Source organism: Tyto alba, unplaced genomic scaffold, assembly GCF_018691265.1.
Source record: "Tyto alba isolate M040663 unplaced genomic scaffold, T.alba_DEE_v4.0 Super-Scaffold_17, whole genome shotgun sequence".
Classification (NCBI taxonomy): Eukaryota; Metazoa; Chordata; class Aves; order Strigiformes; family Tytonidae; genus Tyto; species Tyto alba.
This window is the reverse complement of record NW_024881279.1, coordinates 1207243-1224644: the sequence shown is the minus strand read 5'-3', so window position 1 is coordinate 1224644 and position 17402 is coordinate 1207243. Positions and strand designations below refer to the sequence as shown.

Below are 17402 nucleotides of genomic sequence, written 5' to 3'. Positions count from 1 at the left end.
TCCATTTTTGGGGGGAACGGCTCGCGCCCGGCCCCGCCCCTTTTCCGTGGGCGGAACGGCTCGCGCCCCGCCCCGCCCCTTTCGCTGTGGGCGCGAACGGCTCGCGCCGTTCTGAGGGGATCGCGTCCCGTCCCCCCCCCCCCCCCCGCCCCCCCCCCGCGCCGCGCCCTTGGCCGCCTCCCCTCAGCCGTGCCCCCCCCCCCCCCCCCGACACTCAGGACCCCCAGCCGTGCCCCAGGGCAGAGGGGACCCCCCAGCACGGCCCCCCATCTCCGGCGTGATGGCTGCGGAGGGGCCCCCAGGCCCCTCGCCCCGCACCCCCAGCGCCGCCGCCCTCCGCAGGGAGGCTGCTCCGCCGGCGGTGGAGGCAGAGACCCCGCGGGACCCGTCACGAAGTGGGTACCGGCCGCCAGCCCACCCGCGTCAGCTGGCGGGCGAGGAGATGGACCCGGGGTGGGTGGCGACAGGACAGGCCCCTCCATAACCTCTCCCGTTCCACCCCCCATCAGCCCCGGGCGGCGCAGCCACACGCCAGGGTGAGAGCTGCTGCTCAGAGGAGTTCGTCCTCAACCGCACCTTCGCCGTCTGTGACCCCGAGCAGACAGGTAGCGAGGGGCTGGTGCCGGTGCAGGGGAGCTACAGCCCCGGATGCAGCTTCAGAGCACCTCTGAGGGCTCGGCCTGCGGTTAACCTGGCTCTGTCACAGGGGAGGCTGCCGGAAAATCCCTCTCGCTCTTGGCTTGCCCACACCCGGGGACGGGGAGGCATTCGGGGGGGCCCCAAACCACCTCACCTCACACCCTGCCCCCCAGCACAGCCCTTTCCCAGTCCCACCCCTGGATTAGGAGCTGTTCACCAGCCGTGGGCAAGGGCAGGGGTGTCCCCACAGACTGATGAGCTGCCCCATGCCGCAGGGACGGTGCTGGCAGGGCAGGTGGTCGAGTACCTGCAGGCGCTGACGGGGCAGAGCGGCGAGGAGGGCCAGCTGCGAGCACTACACCACATGCTGGACCCCGAAGCGGCCGGCGCGGCGCTGGACTTGCCCACCTTCCACGCCATCATGAGGGAGTGGATCGCATCATGCCAGCAAGAGGGGTCAGTGGCAGGGGACCGGGGCCAGAAGGCAGTTCTTTGTGTGCTGGCTAGTGCAACCAACGGTTCCCATCTCCCTAGGGGCTCGCGGCTCGCCGAGGAGCAGGATGCAGCATCAGGCGACCTCAGCTTAGTGCTGGCGGGTGGGTGTCAGTGTGGGAAGGGGCCAAGGGGAGGGAGGGGGGGAATCGGTGCCCAGTGGAGCGGGGTTGCCGGAGCCACGGTGGAGCCGGCGGGCACCCCTGGTCGGGCCAGGTCCCCCCTCCACCTCAACAGGGAGGCTCAGCCACAGCCACAGCGAGACCAGCAGCCACCACCGCCGTCCTTCCTGCCCCGCTGACACAAGCTGCGCCGCTGACAGTATTTGTGGAGGCACATGGGTGCTGGCTCATAGGCACAGCACCAGCAGGAGCCGATAGCTTTGAAACCCGGGGAAGTCATTTCAGCGCTGCTGGCCCCAGGTCCCTCCTGACAGCAGAGGGTCAGATGGACAGACAGACACCAATGGCATTGAGAAAGAGCCTGCCGTCCCCCCGGCAGCACCGCTGCCCGCTCAGCCAGGGCTGCCAGGGCACAGCCCCGAAACCCCTTTGTGCCTGTCCTACAGTTGGGGAAGGACGCACGGCCCTGGCCGCCGCACAGCTCGAGGGCGATGGCGGCAACATGGACATCATGAGCCTGTAAGTGCCGGCTGCGTGCTGGTCCCAGCCATGCTCTGCACCGGGGTCCCCCAGCAATGCCAGCCCTGGACTGAGTATCCCCAAACTGGCAGCACATCCCAACCCCCCCACAGCACCGAAGCCGCCGGCCTGCGCAGCCGTGCAGAGCAGCTGGCCACCCAGAACGCCAAGCTGCAGCAGGACGCCGAGTCGGCTGAGGAGCTCAACGCCTGCCTGGCTGAGGAGACGGCGCAGCTGAAGGCTCAGCTGCGATGGTGAGACCCCAGGGCAGGGCTGGGGGGCTGGCGGTGGGTGCTGGGGCGGGTGGCCGCCCCCTTCCCGGTGGACGCTCACCCCTGGGGTGATGGGGACGGGGCTGCTGGGCTCCAGGACCGCACCGAAACACCGGTGTACGGCTGTCCCCAGCAGCAGCCAGCAGGCACTGGAGCAGGCCAGAGCTGCTGCCGAGGAGCTGGAGGACCTGAAGGCCGTGACGAAGGGGCTAGAGGAGGAGAACAGTGAGCTGCGCCGGCAGGCACGCCAGCTGGTGAGGGATGCAACCTCCTCACTCCCAGCGAGCGCCGAAAACCACCACTGAGGTGCGAAGGTGGCTCAGGGCCCCGTGCCTTCCCTCCCCAGGAAAAGGAGCAGAGGCACCTGTGTTTGCAAGCCAATAGCCTGCAGGAGGAGGTGAGGATGCTGCCGGGGGCCGCGCGGAAGGGGGCATTGCCCCAGCAGTGCCAGGGTCGTGGTGAACACCAGCCCCTTCTGCCCTGAGCAGAACCAGCAGCTGCTCGCCGAGGGCCACGGGCTGAGGGAGCGGATCCAGGCGCTGTCAGCTGAGACAGACAACCTGGAGGTAAGCAAGCAGCAGTGGCTTTGTTAAGCACTAACGAAGTGGGCATCTGTCCCCTGGCCTGGTGACGAGCACCTCGGGGACACCGCAGAGTCAGGTGCTGCTCGTCCGTGGCAGCCCCATCCTCTCCACCACCACGCCTGGCTGACGCAGCCCCTTCCCTCTGCCCAGGCCCAGCTCTGCCGCTGCACAGCGCTCCTCTCCTCACAGGACACGGCCCTCACCCAGGTGAGCAGCACCTGGGGACACACACATCTCCGGCCACCACCGCGTCAGCCCTCGCGCTGTCCCGCAGCCCCCTCCCCAAGCCCTTGCGGCCCCTCACCACCACCCCTGTTCCACAGTCGGGGAAGCAAGTGGAGGAGCTGATGCTGGTGCTGCAGGAGTACAAAAGAGCAGTGCAGGTACAGTGCACACACACACCCCCCCTCCAGTCACAGCGAGCCCTGTGCCGGGGGGGACCCCAAACCTCTGGGCCACAGGCAGAGCCCCGAGGTGGCCACCCTTTTAGGGGGTCGGGGGCCACAGTGGCAGACCCTGTGGCTCCTCTGGCTATGGTGGGGGGTGCAGATACTGTCTGTCCTTGGGGGCTGCGGGGACAAGCCAGCGCCCAGCAGCCTCACCGGGGAACTGTGGCAGCACCGGGCCCCGCTGGTCCTGCCTCCAGGGAGGGCAGAGCGGTGCGGAAGGTGCCTGAGCACCCCATCATTCCTGATAAACCTCTCCCCCCCACCCCAGGAGCTGCAGCTGGAGACGACGCAGCTCCGCAACCAGATGGGCCAGATGCAGGACGCCTGGGCCATGTACGTGGGACTCATGGGTGTGAGCCCGGCGCCAGCTTCTCACCGATCATGCGGCATCCTGCTGGCTGGCAGCCCGGCTGCGGAAGTGGAGAATAGGGGGCAAACAGTGAAAACCAGGACTGGCGGGAAGGGGCTGGGGGGGGGGGTGGGGTGGGGGCCAGGTCTGCCTGCAGCACCAGGCACCTGAAGAGCCCTCGCTGCCAAGGCTGCCGGCAGCGTGCCGTGGCACGCCGCAGCGGGAGATGCTTGGGAGCCTCTGCCCTGCAGATCCCGCTCTGCCGGCTCCGTTAGGCTTCTGCAAAACAGGGGTGTGGGGCCTGGGGGATTCCCGCAGAGCCGGGGTAATCCCCCCGGGGCCACCAGTGAGCTGACTCCCCTGGGGCTCCCTGCCGAGCACCTTTGGGTGCCGAGGCCCTGGTTTTGGAAGCGCCTGGTGCCCCCTGTTGCGGCTTCCCCTGGGGTTCCTGCTCCCCGACACTTCCACCCCCTCCGGTGACAGCTCCCCGCTGCCATAACCCACCACCCCACTGCCCGGCACACCCTCCCCTCACCCCTCCTCTTCCTCACGCAGGCAGCCGTGGTGCCCACCGGGTGAGGCAGGCGACGTCCCGGCACAGCCGCTCGGCGCCGAGATCGAGGCAACGTGCTGGGTAAGGACGGGTGACGGGGGAGCCCTGGGCAGGGCCACCCCGGCTGCTGACCCCCCAGCCCACGGGAATGCCCAGGAGACGGGGGACACAGAGGAAGAGGAGGAGATGGAGGAGGAGGGGACAGCAGCGCCTGCGGCCCCGCGGGGGGACAGCGAGGAGCCGGCCAAGCCCCCGCAGTGCCCGTGCCCCAGAGAGAGGTAGAGGCAGGAGCAGGCAGTGTGTGCTCCGTGCAAAGCGCGTTCCCCCCCATCGGCGGCTGCCGGCTCGAAGCCCTGTGGCCGACGGCCCCGCTTCCCTCCTGGCAGGCTGACGCTGCTGCAGGTGCTGCTGGTGCTACTGGTGCTGCTGGGGCTGCTCTGCCTCCTGCCCCACCGCTGGCTGCAGCTGCCCCATGGCGGGGCCGCCTGGCCCCAGCTCCACCTCTGCTACTGGAGACCCCCACCCCAATGAAGACTGGTTGGGCATGACAGCTCCTTCAGTCCTCCCCATGACTCTCGCCAGTCCCCTCAAACCCATCCCAGTCCGCTCAGTTTCTCACCAGCCCATCCCAGTCCCCCCAGTTCCCACCCAAGTCCCCTGCGCCTCTCACCAGCACACCCCAGTCCCCCCAGGTCCCCTGCGCCTCTCACCAGCACACACCCCAGTCCCCCCCAGTTCCCACCCAGGTCCCCTGCACCTCTCACCAGCACACCCCAGTCCCCCCAGTTCCACCCATGTCCCCTGCACCTCTCACCAGCACACCCCAGTCTCCCCCAGTTCCACCCATGTCCCCTGCACCTCTCACCAGCACACCCCAGTCCCCCAGGTTCTCCAAGTCCCCTGCGCCCCTCACCAGCACACCCCAGTCCCCCCAGTTCCCCTACGCCTCTCACCAGCACACCCCAGTCCCCCCAGTTCCCACCTAAGTCCCCTGCGCCTCTCACCAGCACACCCCAGTCACCCCAGTTCCCCTGCACCTCTCACCAGCCACACCCCAGTCCCCCCAGTTCCCACCCAGGTCCCCTGCACCTCTCACCAGCACACCCCAGTCCCCCAGTTCCTACCCAGGTCCCCTGCGCCTCTCACCAGCACACGCCAGTCCCCCCAGGTCCCCTGCGCCCCTCACCAGCACACCCCAGTCCCCCCAGTTCCCCTCAGTTCCCCTGCGCCTCTCACCAGCACACCCCAGTCCCCCCAGTTCCCCTGCACCCCTCACCAGCACACCCCAGTCCCCCCAGGTCCCCTGTGCCCCTCACCAGCCCATCCCATCCCCAGGGACCGCCCGGCAGGTGCGTGAGGGGTGCAGGGGGGCTGGTGAGGGCCATGGGGTGCCACTCCCAGCCCCTCCCCCTCCCCCCCCCCCCCAAACCAGGCTCAGACTCAACATCTCAACATCAACTTTATGGGCCCAGCGGGGGGGCCGCGGGGGGCCGGGCCCCCCCAGTCTCTCCATGGCTCTGGGGGGTTCCGTCACAGCCCCCGCAGGGGCCCTCCCGCGCCCCCCAGGTCCCTCCATGCCTCCGGGGGGCATCTGGGGGGTCTCCATCTCTCCCGCGGCCCCGATCCTGTGGCCGGCCTGGACAGGGAGTGGGGTGGGGGTGAGGACCCAGGCAACTGGGCAGCCCCCCCCCCCTCCCTCCCCCCCCAAAACCCCCTGTGGGGGACCCCGGCATCTGAGTACACCCCCCCCACCCCCATACCTGAGTCCATCCCTGGCTCCCCGCCCGCCCGCTCAGGTCCCATCCTGCTCGGATGTTGGGGTCCCCTGCGAAGGCTGGGGGGGGGGAGGGGGGGGGGAGGAGCAGAGAGGGGTGGACACCCAGCACCCCCCAGTGCTCCCACTCCAGTGCCTACCGCACTCCCACCCCAGCCCCAGCGCTCCCTGGGAGCAGTGCTGCCCCCAGTTTACCCCCCCCCGCCCCCCACCCCCCCCCAGCCTCATCCCCAGCGCTCCCCTAAACATCTCTCCTGCGACCCCCCCCCCCCCCCAGCGCTCCCAGTGCCTCCCCACCTGGGCACAGGGCCACCTCCACAGGGCCCATCCCGCTGCCGCCAGGGCCAGGGCCCCCACCAGCCCCCCCAGCAGCACCAACCCATGGATGCCGGGGCTGGGGGGGCCCAGCTGCGACCCCAGGGTCCTCCTGTCCTGCACCGCCGGGGGGGTCAGCGAGGGGCCTGGGGGCAGACGGGGATTACAGGGATCCCGAGGGGTGCTGCGGGGGGGGGGGGGGTGGTGTGTGTGTGGTGTCCCTGGGGTGGGGGGGGTACCTGGGGTGGGGGGGGTACCTGGGCGGCAGCGCAGGCGGGCGCAGCCGAGGAAGTTGGGGGGTCGCCCCCGCAGCCCCCCCAGGTGCTGCACGAGGGCTCCCAGCAGCTGCGACACGTTCACCGTCTCTAGCCGGACGCAACCCTCGGGGTCCTGGGCGGGGGGGGGGGGGGGCGGAGGGGGTGTCATGAGAGCCCCCAAATCCCCCCTGGCTGGGACCCCTCCCTGTGAGAAGCCAGGGGGCCCTAAATCCTCCTCACCCCCCCCCACCCTGGGGACCCCAGAAATGCCCCAGAGCTTCCTGGCACCAGCAGAGCTCCCACAGCCCCACCCAGAGACACCACACCACACCCCCCCCCCCCCCAAAAAAATCCCAGCGTTACCTTGGCCGCTTCAGAGACCCCCCCCCCCCAAACCCCTGCAGGGTCCTCAGAGCCCACCCTGGGATCCCCAGACCCGCCCCCCCCCCCCGAGTTACCCTGCACCCCCCGAGTCCCTGCTGGGCCCCTCCCAGGGTCCCTAGAGCCCCCCCCGCCGCAGCCTCCCAGCCCTCCACAAGCCGCTCTCGGGACCCCAGCCCCCCTCCCTGCCCCCCCCCGCCCCCCAGGACCCCCCACTCACATGGATGCTGCACTCGGCCACGAAGGCGACGTGGGCAGCGACTGCCTGGAGCCGGGGGGCCAGCGCCTCCCCCGCCACCCCCACCATGCGCCCCAGTGCCACCGCCCCAAATGCAGCCCCCAGAGGTGGGTGCAGTGGCTGTCCTGGGGGGGGTGGGGGGGGGGAGGGGCAGACACGGGTCAGGGGAGGATACACGGAGGGGGGGGGGGTGTCACACAAGGTTGGGGGGCACAGGTGGGGGGTCCGGGGCGGGGGGGGGGGGGTCTCGCTCACTGTCTCCAGGTTGCTGGGCATCGCCACGGGGTAGTCCAGGACCAACCAGGGGGTCTGCGGGACCGGAACAGGGCTTAAGGGGTCCCAAAAAAATCCAGAGTCTGATGGGGTCTCAGAGAATCTGGGAGGGAGGGGGTGTGCCAGGGGGTTTGGGGGACCCAGGGTGGGGCTTTCCCTGGGAAATGAGGGCGGTCAGAGGGTTGGGGGACACACACACACTCCTGGGGGTCCCAGGGGAGCTTGGGGGCGGGTCCCAGGGGAATCCTAGGAGGATTCAGGGACAGGACTTCTACGTGGGGGGGGGGGTGTGGGTGGTCAGGGGGTTTGGGGGGGGTCCCGGGGTGTCCCTGGGATCCCAAAGGGATTTAAGGGGTCCCGTGGGGGTCTCACCAGGGCTTCCACGTGAGTGCTGAAGGTGCTGCTGACGGGGTTGAAGTCGAAGGAACAACAGCCGCCGGGGGGGGCACGGCCAGGAGGCAGGAGGGGAACCTGGGGGGGTACCGGGGGGGTGGGGGGGATTGGGGGTCCCATGGGGGTCCAGGCACGTTGCGGTAGGTGGTGGGGGAGCTACGGGGGGTCCCCGGGTTAGAAGCGTGGTCGGAGTCAGGGGGTTGCGAGGGGTGGGGGGGGATTGGCACGGGAAGGGGAACGGGGGTGCCGTGGGGTCCCCACTTACCAGTGCGGAACCGGGGGGGTCGGGGTCCATGGCGGGGCCGGCGGAGGGGAGGGGAGGGGAGAGCGAGGAGCCGGGACCCCCCCGGGACCCCCCGGGGCTGCGGCGGAGCCGCCGCCGAAACCGAAAGCGGCGCCGAACTGGACGGCGGCTGGGAGGGACCCGGGCGCCGGGGGTGGGGACCCGGGCGGCTCCCCACCCAAAACCCCCCCCCCCCGAGGGACCGGGGCGGCTCCCTCCCCCCCCCCCCCCCCCCCCCAAAGGACTCGGGCGGCTCCCCCCCCAACCCTCCCCGAGGGACCAGGACGGCTCCCCCCACGCCCCCCCCAACCCTCCCTGAGGGACCGGGGCGTCCGGGAGCCGCCCCCTCTGCCCCCCCCCCCAAGGGACCCAGACGTGTGTGTGTCGACCCCCCCCCACCCCGTACGATGCCGCTCTAACCCCAGGGTGCGGCTGCCTCGAGCGCGAGGGCACCCATGCGTGGGGGGGGGAAATCTCATGGCACGGGGGGACACTCCCCCCACCCCAAACCCCCTTTATGGGCAGAGGCAGGGGGCGGCCGGTTGTGTGTGTTTATTGGAATCAGTCGTTGGTCGGGGGTGTCTCAGTTTGGGGGGGGGGTGTCGCAGGTCAGGGGCCACCAGGATCACCCCCCCGGCACCCAGAGGCAGCGGGGGCGGGTGCAACGCAGCTCCAGCTCCTGCTCAGCGCCGGGGGGGGGCTCCTGCCCCGGCCCCCCCAGGATCCCTCCTGGGACCCACACGTGGGCAACACTCCCGGCCGAAGCCCAGTCGGGGTCCTGGGGGAGCAGGGAGGGGGGGGGGCTGCTGAGGGTGTGGGGGGGCATGGGATACGCCCCCCCCAACCACCCCCCCCCAGGCACTGCCCCTGTGATGGGGGAACCCACCATTGCTGGGGACCCCCCCCAGTGCCACCCCTGTATCGGTGCTCAGTGTCCCCCCCCCCCCAGTTACTCACCGTGCCCCCCCGCAGAGCCACAGCCCATCAGGGTGGTGTTGCGCCAGCGTCGCCCCGTCGCCCCTGGGCCCCCCTGGCAGGACCGTCAGGGCCCCCCCCGGGAGCCCCGCACCCACCAGCGCCTGCGGACAGAGGATCAGGATGCGGCCATGGCCTCGTGGAGGGGGGGGCGGGGGGGGGATGGGGGTGTCAGTCGAGGGGGGCAGCGGGAGGGGTGACTGTGAATGGGGACGTGGGGGAGCCTGGGGGGGGGGTGGGGGGGAGTGTCTCAGGAGCATCATCAGGAATGAAGAGGGAGATCTTGGGGGGGGGGGGGGGGGGGCAGGGAGGGGGATTCACTGGGCATCGCTGGGAGAGTCAGGGGGTGGGATCCTGGGGAGATCCTCGGGGGATCCTCAGAGGGGTCCTGGCGAGGTCAAAGGGGGGGTTCCGTGGGGGGGGGGGGGGGGGGGGAATCCCAGAGGGAAGGACTGGGGATCCTGGGAGGGTCTGCGGTGGCTGCCGGGAGTCCCTGAGGGGTCCCTGGGGGTCGGGGATCCCTGGGGGGTCGGGGGCTCCGCGGGTCCCCACCTGGCGCAGGCGCAGAGCGGGACCGACGCCGCTAGGGGGCCACCACCACCAGGCCGTTGCCGAGCGCCAGCGCGGGGGGGAGGAGCTCCAGCGCGCGCGGCAGGGGCGCGGCCCGCTCCAGGCCACGCCCACCACCCCCAGCGGCCTGCGCGTCACCAGGGCCCGCCCCCCGGGCCGCTCCTGCGGAAGCGCGTTAGCAACGCCCCCAGCCGAGGCCCCGCCCACAGGCCCCGCTCTCATCCACGCCCCCTCCCCGCCTCCTGCTGGCCGGACCCATCGCCCCAAACGGGACACTTCACCCCGCCCCCTTGTGGCTGGCCACGCCCCTGAAGCATCCAGCCCCGCCTCCTTGTGGCTGGCCACGCCCCTGAAGCATCCAGCCCCGCCTCCTTCTGGCTGGCCACGCCCCTGAAGCATCCAGCCCCGCCCACTGCTGTCTGACCACGCCCACCCAGCCCCGCCTGCTGCTGCCTGGCCCCACCCCCATCCCCGCCCCCTCAGGCATCTGGCCCCGCCCCCTGCCTCACCGACCCCAGGGCTCAAGCCCTCAGGCTCCACCCCTCCCGCTCGACCCCACCCCCTTCGTGCCCCGCCCACCTGCACGGCCCCGCCCACCAGCTCCGCCCGCGCTGCCCACCGCAGCAGCCACCCCCTCAGCCGCCCGTCGCTGTCGTCACCGTCGCTCCCGGGGGGTCCCTCGGGGCTGCCCCCCCCCAGCGCCGCCGCCGCCTCCAACAGCACCCGGCCCGCGCCGGCCCCGGCTGAGACCCCCCCTGTGGAAGGGCCGTGGGAGCTCTGGGGACCCGACCCCCCCCCCCCACAGCGGGGAGCCAGGCACCCAGGGAGCCCACTCCCCCCCCCCCCCCCCCCAACAGCCCAGGGACTCAGGCGTCCAGGGACCAGACCCCCCCCCCCCAGCAGACCTGACCCCCCTCCAGCAGGAACCCAAGTCCCCCCCAGAAAAGACCCAGGCCCCTGGCTGCCCCCCCCCCCTCCAGCAAGGACCCAGGCCCCCCCCCCCAGCCCCCGTCACTCACCCCAGGGCACCGCGGCGGGCAGCCTCCACGGCTGCAGCGATGTCACGAGGTGGGGGCCACCACGGGCCCCCCCGAACGGGATCTAAGCTAAGGGGGGGGGGGGGGGGGCAGCATCAGGGATCAGAGCACTCGACTCGGGGGGGGGGGGTGGGGTGGGGGGGTTGTCCCCAAGATGCGTAAGGGGTGCCATTACCTGACCTCCTGGTCCAGGAGGGTCTCAGGAGTGACCCCTGGCCCCAGGGGGGGTTCCAGGGGGGGCGCCCGAACTCTCGCAGTGTCTGGAGGCGGGGGGGGGGGGGGGGGGGCATGGCCAATCTGCACTGGGACAGGGCCCCCGCAGCCCCCAGGCTCACCCTGGGGTCCCCAAAGCCTTCTCCCAGCCCCCACCAAATGACCCAGGACCCCCCCTCAGGGAGCCCAGAGCCCCCCCCCCCCCCCCCGAGCCCCCACAGTCCCCCCACCTCCAGGCTGGCGCCGGCCCCCCCGGTGCAGCCCCCCACCAGGTCCAGCGGGTCGAGCGCGTTGAGCCACACCAGCCCCAGGGGCAGCCTGTGGGGTCAGGGGTCAGAGATCAGAGCAGGCACGGCCAGGACCAGGGGAGGGTCACGGGGTCAAGGTCAAGGTCACCTGTCGGCTGTGTCAAGGGCAAGGGTCACGTCCTGGGCCCAGACGGCGCCGGCAGCTGCGTGGGGCAGCCCCGAGGCCACGGTGACGGCCTCCCCCGGGGAGCGCACGGGCAGCAGCACCAGCACGGGCCCCGGCACCTTGGGGAGGGATGGGAAAGGGGGCGATGTTAGCGTACCCCCAATCTGCAGCCCCCCCAACTCCCCCTCCTGCCTGCCCCCCGGCCCTTTGGAACGCCCCCCTCCCCGTTTTTTCACCCACCCACCCCCCCCCCCAGGCACCCACCAGCTCTCGGAGGCAGCGTGAGGTGGGGGCTACCCCCGTGATCAGGGTCGGGGGGTAGAAGCGGCCCCCCGGGGGCAGCGTCACCGGCAGCTGGAAAACCTGGGGGGGGGGAGGAAAGGACCCTGGTGTACCCCCAAACCCCCCCCACCCCGTGGGACCCAGGTGTTCAGGTACCTCCCAAGAGACCCCCCCCCCCCCCAATGTCCCCATAGTCCCCCCGTTCCCACCCCAGCCCCGAGCCCTTCTGTGTCCCCCCCACGCCCCCTTACCTCAGCCCCTCCATGTCCCCCCGTGCCCCCTCCCTGCTGTGCCCCCCCCGTGTCCCTCCACATCCTCCCACATTTCCCAATGTCCCCCAGTGCCTCCCCTACCCCCCACATCCACATTTCACCCCAGCCCCCCATGTCCTTTCCCACACCCAGGCCCCTCCGTGTCCCCCAGCCCCACCCCAGGCCCCCTCACATCAGCCCCCCCATGTTCCCTCCCATCTCCGTGTCCCCCATTTCCTCCTTGCCCCCCAAATCCACATTTTGCCACAGCCCCCCCATGTCCTCTCCCACCCCCGTGTCCCCCTGGGCCCCCCCGGGTCCCCTCACCTCAGCCCCTCCTCACGTGCTGCTTGCACCAGCGCCTCTGGGGGGGTGGCTGTGGGGGCAGTGGCCCCACATCAGTGCCGGGGTCCAGGGGTCCCCGACCCGCAGCCCCGCCAGCCTGGCCCGGAGGCGCCGTTCCAGCGGTGCACCACTCCCTCCTGCGCCAGCACCACGCAGCCCCCCCACGGGAACTGGGAACACAGAGGCGGGGGGGGGCTGGGGTGTCAGGGAGCTGACAGGTGCTCCCAGACACCCCTAGGATCTCCCAAACTCTCCAGGACACTCCCCCAATCCCACCCCCCCTGGACTCACTAGTGCTGGGGGGGTCCCCACGCTCCCCACGATGGCGGCAGCTGCACTGTCCAGGTCGGCCGAGTCGAGGACGATGACGACAACCCGGCCCCCCCGGGCCCTTCCCAGCCGTGGTCCCCAGCATGGGGACCCCCAGGCCACGTCCTGCACCTCCTCCTGCACGGGGGGGCGGGGGGAACATACACACACGAGAATAGGGTGACACACCCCCCCCCTCCCGTCACATGCTGATCCTCCGCCGGGGACACGGGGACACCCCCAGGTCACCCCCCTCCTCCCCCCGCATACCTGGTGGGCACCGAGGAAGGTGACGGCAGCGAGGCGGGGGTGGGCACGGAGGGCGCGGCGCAGGCTGGGGGTCCCCGTCACCACGTTGAGCAGCCCAGGGGGCAGAGCCCCCCCCGCCCCACACAGCTCCGCCACCAGCAGCGGCAGCAGCGGGGCCTCGGCCGACGGCAGCACCAGCGCCGCGTTGCCTGTGCAGGATACCAGCGTCTCCTGGGGGCCTGGGCCCCCCCCCCAAAACACCTGGGCCTCCCCACAACGAGACACCAGGGGTTCCTGTCCCCCCCCACAAATGCCTGGGTCCCTTCCCCAGACACCTGGGGCCCCCAACCAGACACTGGGGGTCCCTGCGTCCTCCATCTGGACACCCCAACCGGATACCAGGGTCCGTCCTGTCGTCCCCCCCTCAAATGCCTGGGGTCCCCTCCCCAGACGCTCAGGTCCCCTAAGGCCAGGTTTCCCCCCTCAAATACCGGGGTCCCCCACCTCACCCATGGCCAGGAGGGGTCCCAGCTTCCAGAGCAGCGCCGCCAGCGAGCAGGGACCCGACACGACAATAGCCACCACGCCTGGGGACAGCGGGGTGGGGGCTCAGCGGGGTCCTGGGGGGCGTTAAAGCCCGGGGGGGGGTCCCAGGGGACACTCACCAAGGGGATCCCAGCTGCCCAGGCCGGGGGGGCCGAGCTGGGCCCACCCTGCCGGCCCCCGCAGCAGCTGCAGCCCCAGTTCCAGGTCGGCCCCGAGGGTCTGTGCCAGCGGCCGCCCCCCTGAGAGAGCAGCCACGGCCCCCACCCCCGCAGCCCCCCGCTCCAGTGCTGCCGCCAGCCTGTGGGGACAGGGGGGGGGCAAGGGGGGGTGAGGGCATGGAGGGACAGGGGAGTGTGGGGAGGCACAGGGGTGACGCGTGAAGCTGGAGGTGGTCCCGGGGTCACAGAAAGGTGGGGGGGGGGGGGGGGGGCGGTCCTGGGAGGTCCAGGAGTCACACTGCTATGGGGTAGAGGTGTCTGGGGGGGGGGGGGCGGATTTGGGGTAAGGCGATGGGGGCACAGGGGGTTGGGGGAAGCCCCGGGGTGGGGCCAGAGCTCAGGAGGACTCACCGCTGCAGGTGCTGGGCCCGCTGGGGCCCCCCCAGTCGCCCCCATTTCACCGCTGCCGCCGCCGCCGCATCCACAGCGGCCTCCAGGTCGGCCTCCTCCCCGCGCGGCACCGTCGCCAGCAGCCGCCCTGGGTGGGGGGGGTGGGGAGGGGGTGGGTGTGACCTCTCACCCTGACCCCCCTCTCCCCAAACCCCTGATCCCCCCCATACCGCTGGCAGCCTCCCGGCACTCCAGCCTCCCCCGTCCCGGCGGCTTCAGCCACGTCCCGGCCACGAAGTGCCCCAGGGCCCGGCCGTGAGTCTCCAGCCATGCCTGGAGGCGGGGGGGGGGGGTGCCCGGACCCCTTGGGTTCCTCCAGCCCGGACACCGGGGGTCCGTCCCCCCCCCCCGAACAGGGGGTGGGACCCCGACATCCCCAAAAACGACCTTCGGCCCGCAGCAGGGAGAGGACGCAACACCCAGGCGCTTCCCCGCCCTCGACTTTGCCCCCAGCACCCACCCCCATGGACCCTGACCCCTCCCAGGGCACCCGAGCACCCCACAACCCCCTCCCAGGCATCTGGGCCCACCCCCACACCCTCTGTGGGGACCCCAGGCCGCCTGCCCAACCCCTTAACCCCCCACAGCCCCCCCCCCTCAGTGTGTGCGTGTCCCCAATTCACCCCAGCTCCCCCCGCGGGCCCTCTCAGTGCCCCCCCAGTGCTCTCCCCCGCCCCCCTTGCTCCCCTCGGACTCTCCGTGAACCCCCCCCCCAGCCCCTCAAAACCCCTCTGAGTTCCCCCAGACCCACTCCTAGCCCCAAACCCCCCTCCCCAGACCATCCATGGGTTCCCCGCAGCTCCCCTCCGGCCCCTTGGGACCCCCTCACCTCCCCCGGTGCGGCCCCCCCGAGCCTCGGCCCCTCTTCCATGGTGCTGAAGATCCCCGGGACCGGCAGGGACCCCAGCGCCGCCATCGCACCAACGAGACGAACGCCCGGGCGGAGCGAGCGGCCCCAGTGCTACCGCGGAACCATAGAGACGCCCCCACCCCCGGAAGCGGAAGTGCCGTGCGGCGGGAGGAGAGCGGCGGCCGGTATCGGGCTGAGGGGGGGGGGTGTCCCGGTTTCCCCCCGTTCCGCTCCCTCCCCCCCCGCAGCCCATGGCGGACCCGTCGCTGCTGTCGGCCGAGCTGGAGGCGGAGCTGGGGGGGGATGACGAGACGCTGCGGCGGCTCCTGCTGCAGGTGGGACCGGGGGGGGGGGGGGGTGTCCCGGTGTTTGGGGGGGGGGGGGTCCCGGTACTGACCGTGCTGTCCCTCTGCCCCCTTCCCCCCAGGTGACGCAGGACGATGAGGACCCCCCCCCCACGACCCCCTCCCGCGCTGTCACCCCCCAGCCAGGTCAGGGGAGGCTCCAGGGAGGGGGTTTGGTGTGTGGTGGGGGGGTGTGTGACCCGGCCTTCCCCCTGACACCCCCCTTTTTCCTGCCCCCCCCCCCCCCTCAGGGCTGTGCGTGAAGACCCGGGCGGGGGGGGCCAAGGTCTTTGTCAACGTCTGTCACTCACGGGAGGTGCCCCCGCCACCCCCCGCTGTCCCCCCCCGGGCTGCAGCGGCTCCTCCACGCTCCCCCCACGGCTGCTGGGGCCTTCCGCATCCCCATGAGCCTGGGGGAGCCCCACGCCGAGCTGGACCGCGGTAAGAACAGCCCCCCCTCAACCCCCCCCCCCCCCCCCCCACCTCTGATCCCTCAACGCCCCCCCGTGACCCCCCCCATCTCCCATAGCCGGCCAAGGCTGCACAGCCTACGATGTGGTGGTGAATTCGGGATTTTTCCGCACCCTCCAGGTGAGGAGGGGGGGGGGGGCAGAGGGGGTGGGGGGGCTTGTGAAGGGATTGAGGGGAGTCACAGCCCCCCCCCTCACCCCCCACCCTACCCCCCAGGCTGACCCCCTGTACCTGGAGTTCTTCCTGACGGTGGCCATGGAGGGGTTGTCAGAGAAGTACGGGGTGGAACTGGAGCTGACTGGTGAGGGGGACTGGGGGGCACTGGGAGTGGGGGGGGATGGGGGGGGGTGAATGGGAGGGGTCTCACCCCCTTGCCCCCTCCCCAGGCTGGCGGGTGCTGCAGAACCGCAAGTTCATGGGCTCCATCTCAGCCCAGAATATCCGGGCGCGGCCCCGGCCCCACATCCAAGAGCTGGAGGGGTGAGTGATTGGGGGGGGGCCCCCCTGACACCCCTGGTGTCCCCGGGGACCCCCGTGTCCTCCCCCTGACCCCTCTCTCCCCACAGATCCCCACAGCAGCTGCCGCCCCCCCCCAGGTAGGAGCTGTGGGACCGAGCAGGGATGGGACGCCCCCCCCCGGGACCCCCCTGCCTGACCCACCCACCCCCCCCCCGCAGCCCCCCAGGGCCCCCCCAGTTTGTGGTGGTGGCCGAGCCCTCATCCCAGCACCCCCAGGTGCTGCAGGCACGCGTCCTCCTGCCCCATGCCGTAAGTGGGGGAAACTGGGGGGCAACTGGGAGGAGTGGTGTGGGGCTGGGGGGCAACTGGAAGGAGCGCTGTGGGGCTGGAGGGGAACCGAGAGGAGTGATGTGGGGCTGGAAGAGTGCTGAAAGGGAGCTGGGAGGAGTGGTGTGGGGCTGGGGGGAAACTGGGAAGAGTGGTGTGGGGCTGGAGGGGAGCTGGGAGGTGTGGTGTGGGGCTGGAGGGGAGCTGGGAGGAGCGGTGTGGGGCTGGGGGGGAGCTGGGAGGAGCGGTGTGGGGCTGGGAGGAGCGGTGTGGGGCTGGGGGGGAGCTGGGAGGAGCGGTGTGGGGCTGGGGGGGAGCTGGGAGGAGCGGTGTGGAGCTGGGAGGAGCGGTGTGGGGCTGGGGGGGAGCTGGGAGGAGCGGTGTGGGGCTGGGGGGGAGCTGGGAGGAGCGGTGTGGGGCTGGGAGGCGTGGTGTGGGGCTGGGGGGGAGCTGGGAGGAGCGGTGTGGGGCTGGGAGGAGCGGTGTGGGGCTGGGGGGGAGCTGGGAGGAGCGGTGTGGGGCTGGGGGGGAGCTGGGAGGAGTGGTGTGGGCTGGGGGGGGCGCTGAAAGGGAACTGGGAGGGGTGCTGTGGGGTTGGGGTTGTCCCAGTAAAGGTTTGGGGACCCGGGGGGGGCGGGGTGAGGTTCAGGTGGGGCTGCCTGGCCCCGCCCCTGACCCTGCCCCTCCCCCGGCCCCGCCCAGACAGGGGCGGGGTCCCTGTGGGTGGGGCTGAGCGAGGAGAGGCTGGTGCTGGGGGGGGGGGGGGCGGCCCCCCCCTCCTGCAGCTGGGGCTGCCCCTCCCCCCCGACCCTGCCCGCTGCCACGCCCGCTTCCACCGACGCACCAAGGTAACCGTCGCCATGGCAACCCCTGGCCCCACCCCCCCCTCCCGGCCCGCCCCTTCCCGGGAGGCTTCGCCACCCTGACCCCCCCCAACCGACCCCCCCCCAGGTCCTCACCGTGACGATGCCGCTGCGGGCGTGAGGGGCCCCGTTTCCGCGTGTTTTGTGCAAAAACCGGCAAATAAAGCGTGATCCGAGGGTGCCTACGGGTGACGCGCGTGCGCGTGACGCGCGCGTGCCTGCGACGCGTCTAAGCGTGAGCGCGCGTGCACGCGACTGTGTCAGACGCCCGCGCGTGACCCGTGAGCGTGTAAGTGCCACACGCCCGTGCGCGTGTGCATGGGGGTGGCCCGCCTGCGTGCGCGGTGCGACGCTCGCGTGGTGTGGGAGGTGTCTGGGCGCGTGTGGCACGCGAGC

General features: G+C 71.9%; 4 protein-coding genes across 5 annotated transcripts; 2 read left to right on the top strand and 2 right to left on the bottom strand.

Annotated features, from left to right (window-relative positions):
- Positions 1-226: 226 nt before the first annotated feature.
- Positions 227-4529, top strand: KASH5 (KASH domain containing 5). Of its 2 annotated transcripts, none has more exons than XM_042790219.1 (14): positions 227-395; positions 510-605; positions 915-1095; positions 1174-1235; positions 1700-1772; positions 1865-2026; positions 2178-2298; positions 2391-2441; positions 2533-2610; positions 2818-2835; positions 2952-3011; positions 3346-3410; positions 3982-4257; positions 4366-4529. In XM_042790219.1, the coding sequence occupies exons 1-14, from the start codon at positions 281-283 to the stop codon at positions 4508-4510; spliced, it is 1503 nt and encodes a 500-aa protein (XP_042646153.1). In that variant the 5' UTR covers positions 227-280; the 3' UTR covers positions 4511-4529. The 2 variants fall into 2 exon arrangements, with proteins under 2 accessions (XP_042646153.1, XP_042646152.1); XM_042790218.1 differs by having other exon boundaries at positions 2779-2835.
- Positions 4530-5425: 896 nt separating this feature from the next.
- Positions 5426-8121, bottom strand: FLT3LG (fms related receptor tyrosine kinase 3 ligand). The gene is given in 8 exon segments (XM_042790185.1): positions 5426-5615; positions 5740-5813; positions 6051-6458; positions 6927-7036; positions 7039-7069; positions 7200-7253; positions 7590-7766; positions 7876-8121. Coding segments are annotated over 7 exon segments (852 nt in total). The 5' UTR covers positions 7906-8121; the 3' UTR covers positions 5426-5615; positions 5740-5771.
- Positions 8122-8518: 397 nt separating this feature from the next.
- On the bottom strand, positions 8519-14795 carry ALDH16A1 (aldehyde dehydrogenase 16 family member A1). The gene is given in 24 exon segments (XM_042790484.1): positions 8519-8671; positions 8847-8972; positions 9421-9460; positions 9462-9514; positions 9517-9600; positions 10018-10161; positions 10164-10192; positions 10456-10539; positions 10651-10735; positions 10919-11006; positions 11085-11221; positions 11367-11472; positions 11969-12014; positions 12017-12049; positions 12052-12111; positions 12114-12150; positions 12272-12427; positions 12560-12747; positions 13048-13125; positions 13204-13382; positions 13654-13780; positions 13863-13965; positions 14522-14653; positions 14706-14795. Coding segments are annotated over 24 exon segments (2358 nt in total).
- On the top strand, positions 14647-17187 carry PIH1D1 (PIH1 domain containing 1). Its single transcript, XM_042790448.1, is given in 12 exon segments — positions 14647-14877; positions 14970-15033; positions 15138-15214; positions 15216-15327; positions 15416-15477; positions 15574-15658; positions 15744-15837; positions 15924-15953; positions 16035-16125; positions 16846-16918; positions 16921-16991; positions 17095-17187. Coding segments are annotated over 12 exon segments (876 nt in total). The 5' UTR covers positions 14647-14793; the 3' UTR covers positions 17128-17187.
- Positions 17188-17402: the final 215 nt, after the last annotated feature.